This window comes from Mus caroli, chromosome 7 (assembly GCF_900094665.2).
Source record: "Mus caroli chromosome 7, CAROLI_EIJ_v1.1, whole genome shotgun sequence".
In the NCBI taxonomy this organism is placed as follows: Eukaryota; Metazoa; Chordata; class Mammalia; order Rodentia; family Muridae; genus Mus; species Mus caroli.
The window spans coordinates 58,828,025-58,837,767 of NC_034576.1; the positions used below are offsets into that span (position 1 = coordinate 58,828,025).

The 9,743-nt window shown below is 42.6% G+C and overlaps 1 protein-coding gene across 4 annotated transcripts in view; it reads left to right on the plus strand.

The window, feature by feature from the left end:
* The window catches only part of LOC110297519 (E3 ubiquitin-protein ligase HERC2), a 171,722-nt gene extending 161,979 nt beyond the window's left edge, over positions 1-9,743 (plus strand). For all 4 annotated transcript variants that reach the window (XM_021166289.2, XM_029479794.1, XM_029479793.1 and 1 more), the window contains 8 exons: positions 783-866; positions 4,410-4,551; positions 4,735-4,929; positions 5,699-5,811; positions 6,328-6,518; positions 7,184-7,289; positions 7,575-7,787; positions 8,798-9,743. In XM_021166289.2, coding sequence (XP_021021948.1) covers positions 783-866; positions 4,410-4,551; positions 4,735-4,929; positions 5,699-5,811; positions 6,328-6,518; positions 7,184-7,289; positions 7,575-7,787; positions 8,798-9,070 — 1,317 coding nt within the window. In that variant the 3' untranslated portion in view covers positions 9,071-9,743. The remainder of the gene's footprint in view (positions 1-782; positions 867-4,409; positions 4,552-4,734; positions 4,930-5,698; positions 5,812-6,327; positions 6,519-7,183; positions 7,290-7,574; positions 7,788-8,797) is intronic.

A 9,743-nucleotide genomic window follows, 5' to 3' on the forward strand; every position in this document is an offset into this window, starting at 1 on the left:
AGGTGGTGTGGATTTGAAAGGTGGAGGCAGGAGAATTGTGACTATGAAACCATCCTAGGTTACATATGAGTTTATAGCTAGTATAGGCTGATTACAGGAGTTATAAGGCCTTCTCTTAAAAACAAACAAATCAAAGCCACGCCAACAGTTATCACTAGAGGGGAGCTGGGCAACCAGGGATTCAGAGTCGGAAAATGCTCTGAGGAAGGAGCAGGGGCATGCTGGAAGGCAAGTAGAGTTGAGGCTGTACATGGACCATGATGGTAGATATTTTTCTACAAATAAACTGGAATCTCCTACCTTTAGTGCTTCCTGGGATTGCTTAATATGCTGCTTCTGCTGTCTCGGGTTTGAATTCTCTAGAGTCTGATCTGGGAGAGGGGCTTAGGATCTATAGGAGGCCTTTGTGCTTCTGCAGGTCTCCCCGTCCGTAGCTCTGAAAAGAGGGCACTGCTTCACCTGAACAAAGAGGCGTGAGACCACTGTTTCCTTTGAATACCCCCCAAGTGTCCCTTCCTGGATGATGCCCAGATTCTTACTGTCATGCCAACTCTGCCCTGGCTCTCTTCACCCTGGTGTCTTGCAGTGTATGCTTACAGTGTATTCCCTACCCCAGGTCTGGCTGAATCCATGAGATAGATCCTTGACTCAACAGAAAAGGAGCCATTTTCTGTTCTCAGGGAAATCTGACTTTCAGAAATAGACTATATAAAACAGCGGCATGGTTCTCAGACATGATGATTTCTATTTCAGCCTCTAAACTCTGTTTTTTCTTGTTTCAGGAAGCAGCTTTCAGGAAGGTAGTACAAGCAACTATGGTTCGAGATCGCCAGCATGGGCCTGTGGTGGAGCTGAACCGCATCCAGGTAGCTCACGCTCTCTCTATCTGACAGTTGTACAAGTGATACTTTCATGGTACAAGTGCTGTCCCTGCAGTCTTGGGGGATGGCAGCACTCATGGGCTTATGGAGCAGGCTTTCTGTATGTAGTATTCTGTGATGCAGAAGATTTAGGGGTTGTTTGTATGAAAATTAAAAAAAAAATTTACTTGGCATACACCAAAAGCACAGAGAAGTTTTTAAAAGGTAAAGTAAGAAGCAGCCATATTTTCCTCACAAGGTCATAATAGCCACTCTTCTATGTGGCCTTTGTATATTTGTTATACACAAAGCTAAGTCACTCTTGTAAATTGCTGAGTTTTTTACATGTAACAGTTCACATTCCTGTGAGCCTTGTAACCTCCTGACTCTGAGAGTTTTCCAGTTTAATAACCCAATATTGCTAACATAGTCTCGTGAAAAAAGGGGAAAATCAGTCCATTTCTGAATCAACACTGCTTCTAAATACACATAAACTTATGCTTTGAAATTTTTAATTAAAAACCCAGAGGAATCCCAGTCAGTCAATGATTATGATAGTGCATGGCATTTGACATTTAATACGCAAATGAAATTAGCCTCGCCTCTCGGATCAGAAACAGAGATCCATGAAGAACAAATTCTTTGTTACTGAACCTTTGTATTAACACATGATTTTTATCCTGATGGTGATGACATGACGAGAGTTTTTTTTCTGAATTGTACTTGGGGGCATTTTGGGTTAAGAGATCAAACTCTTGTCCTTTGTTGGACAGCACATGTGACCACATTGGTGGAACTGGTGTCTCTAGTGATGAACGTCATGGTATCTAGTGCTAGCTATAATTTGGTCCTCTAGTTTCACAAATAAATGGGCTGTTTAATTCAGCCCATAAAAAAAAGCTTTTATTTTTCCACCTTGGATGACGAGCATTTTAAAGTTTACAAGAAAAGGAAAACTGTTCATTCCTGGGTCAAGTTCCTGTCTTAGACAGACCTACGGGCTCCTTGGAGCCAGGAGTCTCACTGGGATGTCCGTGGCTGGAGGTATCAGTGAGCCCCTGACTGCTTAGAGCCTAGAGTTCTGCAGTGGGCATGCTGCTGCTGCTGCTGCTGTTGTTGCTGCTGCTGCTGCTGCTACTGCTACTGTCCTTTTTCCTTGCAGATTTTCAATAATACCTGTTTCCTGCTTGTCTCTCTGTCCCTACTTTTGTGTTTAAAAATGGCCAATATGTATGAGAAAAAACTGATAGCTTGACAAAAAGCACACAGACATCCTCAGAACAGTGGACAGTGTAGACTGACATCTGGGGCGCCTCCATCATCCACAGTCTTGGGCATGTTAGTGCAGTATTATATCCTAAGGGTAGAACGCTCTCCACAAACATTGGAATAGAATTGTTTTCCACCATGTCAGACTTAATAAGTCTCAGGTGAGTTCATGGTGACAGTGCTGAGTCAGCTTGGCCGTACTGCCTGAGGTCGACACCTGTCATGATGGTGCTCAGCAGTAGTTTCATGAGACTCAGGAAGGACTGATAATACTGCCCACTGGAAGGGACTCAAGAGAGTCCTATACACAGCTCATTTTCCTGGGGAGGTTTTTCTTTTGTATAATGAGTTTTAGTCAACCCCCACCACTACCTGATACTTTCACTTATATACCCCCACCTTCCCACCCCACTCCCTGCTGCTGAAACCTGCTTCTTTCCTACAAGTCCCCCTGTACTTTCCTGCCTGTGGTACTTGTGTGAATTTGTTTTAAGTTTTTGCATGAGCACAGATGGGGGTTATTTATTGGATCCTAGGTCGTCTTACTAGTTATTGTGGTTCTTCTGTTGAAGAGAGTGACACCCTCTGCTCCAAGTAACCATTAACTCTCTATCAGTAGACTCTCAGGGAGGGGTAGGACCTTGAGCTCCCTGGTGAGTTTTTAATTGTTATGAAAATGGTGCTGTTTGGTATGTGGAAAATCTGAAAAATAGATGTCTATAAAATCATTGAATATGATTTTTTTGGTTGAGGGGGTGTGAGCTTTTTTTTTTTTAAATGAAGGGTGGGCGTTGTTGAGACAGGATCTTGCTGTATATCTCAAACTGGCCTCAGACTTTAGCCTCCTAAGTTCTGGGAATATAGTACCACCACTCATGTTTAAATTCACTACAGAATTAGTTCAGAGTAACATCAGCTAAAGTTACCTGTGCTTCTGTTGTCCAGAAAAAGTACCACCTGTATATATGTTTTTTTACTGTCAGTTTTGTAAATGTGTCATATGGTGCTCATTTTTTTGTAGAAAACATAGGCAGATGAGCTTCAGTGTTAGTGCTTTCCAAGGCTGTCCTGTGGCAGCTTCAATGCTATCTCCATAGCATAACAGGAGCTGCTCTCCTCTGGGACCATGAAGCCTTTTAAGGGTTGCTGTGCAGTTGAAAGGAAATAGCCTTTGTAAACATGTAGCTAGGTGTGTGGTACAGAGAAAAGTTCATTCTGTAGGGAACTATAGTTTTGACCTGGAATTCACTGAAAGTTGGCTATAGATGGTAAAGTTTTGCTGGGGGACTCACAATGGAACTATGTTTGGATGGACAGTTTTCTTAAATTTTGCATGTTGTCATCCTCTTACATCGAGCAGCTGAGGCTACAAACTGTAGGAGGAGACAAGTCCATACCAGCATTAGGTTTTGTTTGATCTCCCCAGTGTTAGTTTGGGATAAGAACCATGGGTGTGGCGAGTGAGTGGTGACAGGTACAGTCACTAGAGTTGTACCCAGGTCAGCACAGTGAATAAAGGGAGGCGGTTACCATGACTGCTGTAGTACAGCTGGTCTTAGCCTTTAGAGAACCTTGGTATAGGTATAAGTTCTGCATTTCTGTCTCAGACCATGAGAAGGACCATGTAGTGAAGTAGTGGTAGTTAGAGTTGTAGCCATTGATGGAGCCAAGTATGAAAATCCACACAAAGGCAGTGTTACAAGCCAGTTATGAAGACCACCTTGGCTCCAGCCCTGTGTGAATAGTGATGATGGCGTATATCATTGCTTGCAAGTGTGTTTGTTCAGATTCCAGTTAGGCTGCTGTGGTATCTGTCACTGATGACCTGATGCCTAGGGTGGAGTTGCCTAAAGAGCTTTGTTTTGTGTAGTGTTTGCAGTAGAGATCTGTGTATATCAGTTCCTAGCACATCGGTGCTATGGCAAGGGAGGTACAAAGTTTGCTACTGACTCAGAACTGGAGCTGTGGGGAAGTAGGGTGCAGGGTCCATTAGGCAAAATCCTCTGTTTCTATGTCCAGGGATTTGTTTTTGTTTGCTGGAGACAGTAAGGTCCCTCCTTATGGGACCTGCTTATGGCAGAAGTCAGTGTTAACGTAGAAAGAACCAAAGTGTGCATGAGCTGTTAGGGCAGGCCAGTCAGCTACAAAGGGGGTCTCAGAGTACCGAATGAAGCGGAGGAGATTTGAGGATCTTTTATGCAGGCTTCTCTACAGCTGCTTCCAGGCTGTGTGTTTTCTGCTGCCCCAGTGTCTAATGCTTTTCATTCATTTCCTCTCTAGGTTAAACGCTCCCGGAGTAAAGGTGGGTTAGCTGGCCCTGATGGCACCAAGTCTGTCTTTGGGCAGATGTGTGCTAAGATGAGTTCCTTCAGTCCTGACAGCCTTCTCCTTCCTCACCGAGTCTGGAAAGTCAAGTTTGTTGGTGAGATTTTCTGTGCATATCTGTAGAACTTATTTGCTTGGGAGAGGGCGCCTGGGGGTAGCAAGCTGAGCAGTACATGGGTATCACATGCAGAGGATGAGAGTAGCCATGCCATCCTCCTGGTGCTGTTTCTGCAGGTGGAGCTGGGTGGCCTGTGTGTTGCTGATTCTCCTTTCCTTCCAGGTGAATCCGTGGACGACTGTGGTGGTGGCTACAGTGAGTCTATAGCAGAGATTTGTGAGGAGCTGCAAAACGGACTCACACCTCTTCTCATTGTGACTCCCAATGGCAGGGATGAGTCTGGTGCCAACAGAGACTGTTACCTATTAAACCCTGCCACCCGTGCACCCGTGCACTGCAGCATGTTCCGATTCCTAGGTGGGCCTCAGTTGTGTGTCATACTGCTGTGGAGGGTCGATACCACGATTAAGTTAGTGTGGCATCGCTTGTCTATCTCAAGGCAAAAGTGGGTATTATAAATACCTATGTTTAGCTTTTGAGACATTGGCAATGAAAGTGATGTGCAGTGATTTTTATGCGTTTTCCAACATTATGGAAGAGAAAAGGTTCATTTTGTACTTAGTGTTAGGACTTGATAGTGGTGAGCTAGCAAAAGTTATGACCATTCTTTGTACAGCTATAGGGACTTATATTTAGGCAGCATGTGACTATATGTTCAATGCTATATGCTTTCTTTGACATGCCTCATGACATTTGTGTTCTAAACATACCTGAAACTCGGGAGTGCATGGAGAGAGATGGCATTGGCAGTAGGCCTGTCATTCTTTGTCTAGGTCTGTGCAGAGTGCTGTCCCAGGGCTCCTCACCCTACCACTACCCATTTACAGAGAATCCACCTTCTTGGAGGAAGCCATCTCTTTGCTTTGCCATCAAAGGGACAAGAGTTGGCTTACTGTGGTTTAATTCTGTGTATGAAAAGAATAAGAAGAGTTAGCAACTTGTGTTATAGGAAGAAAAGGAAGTGAGTTTTGAGCAGGACCTGATGTTTCAAGGTGGGGCTAGCCCTCAGTTTGGATAGCTCTGGTTTAGAAGGCTCCAGGTGATACTCCAAGGTCTGTTTGAACAAGCAAAAAGCAACTTTTCATCTATTCCAAGTATATTCTGATTTTCTGTTTTAAACAATCAGGGGTGTTATTGGGCATTGCCATCCGAACTGGGAGTCCACTAAGTTTGAATCTTGCTGAACCTGTATGGAAGCAGCTGGCTGGGATGAGCCTCACCATTGCAGACCTGAGTGAGGTAATTTATCTGGGCTGTGGGTCTTGTTAAGGGGCTTGGGCTTTTCTAGATATCTGATGTAACATTCATGGGTAACTGACCTCTTCCTAGAGCAGAGAAAAGTGTGCATCTGAGAGAGTTGGTATAATACACACTTTATGTTGCTTAGCAACTGATGTAGCTTGATAGACAAGGGAAATCATGGTCATATGCAGAGCTGGGCTACACCTCAGGTTCCCGGAAGGGAGATGATAGGACTGGCACAGTCTGATATCCCTGAGCCACCTTGCTTTTTATGCCCTTTAAGGTTTAGGGTTTGGGTAGTATCAGTCACCTACCATTTATTCATTTTCTCAGCAGTAAAGCAGTATATTAAAGAACTCTCTGGATCTTTCTTAGCTCCTTGGGTATAGTACTTCCTATAGTCTTTTTTTTTTTTTCTTTTTCGGATTAAGTTAGATATGACTGGCTGTGCTTGGGCTCTATGATAGGGGAACAACCCAGGTTTAGCATGTATACTGTATTTCTCTTTAACAGGTAGATAAAGATTTTATTCCTGGGCTTATGTACATTCGTGACAATGAAGCCACTTCAGAGGAATTTGAGGCTATGAGCCTTCCCTTCACCGTGCCAAGTGCCAGTGGCCAGGATATCCAGCTGAGCTCTAAGCACACGCACATCACCCTGGACAACCGTGCAGAATATGTCCGGCTGGCAATAAACTACAGGTTTGTGATCATCTGTCTCTTTATTGCTTTGACTTAATAAGAAAAGTAGCAGATTATAGTTACTTGGGTATTTATGGTTTTTTTAGATGTATGGTATATAAAAATATACTCATTTTTCTTCAACTATTGCTGATCTTTGTTATGAATTTTATTTGGTGACTTGTGTTCAAAGTGCTTATTCCCACTTGAAATTTCTAGGCTTCTGTAAAATAGTGAGGTAAATATAATGTTCCCATTTAGGGGACAGTCCCCACAGGGATATCAGGCCTTCGTGCCCCTATATACTTTCTTTGTCAGCTCCTCAGACAGGAATATAGTTGGGGCCATGCCAATACAAGAGTAGCCTGCTCCAGACCCAAGTGTGCCTGTACCTTGACACTATAGCTTCTGTGAGGTATGGCACTATCATACCCAGCACTGACATCTGACAGTGCTTACAGTGTGTGTGGCTGCAGTTAATCATTGAGGTTATGTCCGGTGCACCAGTTTAAGTGAGCTCCCAGTAGTGTTGTGTATAAAGAGCATTGCCCAGAGCCATCCTCTCACTCCTCTCCTATGTGTGTGTGGTAGCAGTACTTGGGTGTAAAGCTTGGTACCAGCAGAATAAGGTGCCCAGTAAATGTACATGTGTAAGGAAGATTTGGTTTTTGTTTCTGTTTTTTAAGACTCCATGAATTTGATGAACAAGTGGCTGCTGTCCGGGAAGGGATGGCTCGAGTTGTGCCTGTACCCCTTCTCTCTCTTTTCACTGGATACGAACTGGAGACAATGGTATGTAGCTGCTTTGTGCTGTCTAGAGCTGCCTTGATACACTAGCCCACTTATTGGATCTTTTACTTAAAACCTTCCATTTGGAAAGCTAAGGCTTGACTGTGATAGTGAATGAGATGACAACACGCTTGTCCACTAGATGCTGAGGTTTAGCGTGGTGCACATGTCCTATAGGAACTTTATTAGAAAAAAAGATTAGATTAGATTCATGTTGAAATTAAAAAAAAAAAAAAAAAAAAAAAAAGGATGGAAGTGTGAGCCTGCTCTAATAGGTATTTTTCCTAGGTATGTGGGAGCCCAGATATCCCACTGCATCTTTTAAAGTCAGTGGCAACATATAAAGGGATTGAGCCTTCTGCATCCTTGGTCCAGTGGTTCTGGGAAGTGATGGAATCTTTCTCTAACACGGAACGCTCCCTCTTTCTTCGCTTTGTGTGGGGCCGGACAAGGCTGCCCAGGACCATTGCTGACTTCCGGGGCAGAGACTTTGTCATCCAGGTAGGTTCCTCTCCAGGATCACAGAGCTCTGTATTGATATCAGTGGAAGTGACTTGTGTGTATTCTGCCCCAGAGCAGTGAGAAAATAGATTCTGTACAATGAGAATGGGAAATACCTAACTCCTATAATTTGAAGTCTTTGAATTTTACAATTGAAGGTCTCGAACACTGTAGCCTATTTTTGCAGAGTGTATCTATGTCATAACCAGTACATACTATTGTTAACACCAGCATATAGATTTTGAATGTACATACTTCATAGAGCATTTATTTGATTTTCTCGTTGGATCAGATAGGTCTTTAAATATGCTAGCTACTATCAGAGAAAAATGAGATTGCTCACACATTTGAGAACAAATTTGCTTTGTCTTAGAACTCAATGGTCTGGTGATTTAAACAAACTCAGTTTACCTTTTAAGGTCACTGAGAAGGGGAAACCAGACCTAGCACTCTTCTTATTCTGAGATGGTGGTAGCAATAGCCCTTGTGACACATCTGTACTAGGTTATTAAAATGTCCATCTTACAGGAACATCTATGATAGCAGACAGTTTTTCCAAAACAACAATAAAGATTCATTTTTGTTGCTTTCTAGTATCTTGATTTATAGGTGATGCTCTTAAAGAATGTCCTCTGGTGGTCAAGTGGTGGACCCCAGTCTCATGCCCCATCCGTAGACTGGTGTCAGCTAGGTGACAGGTGACGGTTTTACCTACACTAGTAGGAGACAATGGGTTGGGCTTTTCCATTGGTCACCTTCATGTGACTGCTTGGTGATGATCAGAGATCACGGTAAAAATGGAAAATGGTTGGCTTCTCTTATTGCTGGTCCTAGGGATAAGTTTTTTTATATATATATATATCTAAAATTGGTTCAATTCTACATTTTCTTAATACTTTTATTTCTAGCCAAATATATGGATTCTGTAAAGATAATGTGAACACAGTAAAATAAATGCAGGGTTTTACTTATTCTCACCACAGTCTCTTACGAATATTCCCTACCAACAGGTCTTGGATAAATACAACCCTCCTGATCACTTCCTCCCAGAGTCCTACACATGCTTCTTTCTGCTAAAGCTGCCTAGGTATTCCTGTAAGCAGGTGCTTGAGGAAAAGCTGAAGTATGCCATCCACTTCTGCAAATCCATAGACACAGATGACTATGCTCGCATAGCTCTCACTGGAGAGCCTGCTGCCGATGACAGCAGTGAGGACTCAGATAATGAGGACGCCGACTCTTTTGCTTCAGACTCTACACAAGACTACTTGACAGGACACTAAGATGGAAACGCCATCAGGAAAAGATGTGGCTGAACAAGCAGGAAGAGTCCTGCTGTGTAAATTGTAAATGTCGAGTGCACTTGATGAAGAATACGACTCCTTGAAATGTGTGGAAGAGAGAGAGAGAGACTGACTGACTGAGAGAACTGTGTGGTAGGACAACAGCAAGATGAGCCTGTGCATGAGGAACTCACGGGGCACTTCCCCATAATGCTGCATTACCTATAGGACCTAGTGTTTACTACAGTGTAAATGTTTATATGGACACAGAACAGCATCACTGAAATAAAGCCTTTCTACTTGTGGGTGCAATAGATTCCTTCTTTTTCCTTTGCAGTGTCATCTTGATTGTATATTGAAAATACTGTGTAATGATGAAATCATATTATAAATATTTCAACTAATTTTACTCTGAATTTGTTTATTAAAAGCTTTTTGAACATTAAATTATTATTAATTCAATGCATTTAGAAGTGACTTAGAACAGAAAACAAAAATGCCATTCAGGCCTCTTCTCCCCAGGTGTACCATTTTAGCATATGCATTATGTGATTGGAATTGAGGCATTTTAGTGGACAATATCATAATTTCTATCATGGAAAGTGTATTTAATGTCTGTGTCATGTATATGCCAAAATTTTAAGCCCCTATAAATAAAACATGTGTCACAAAA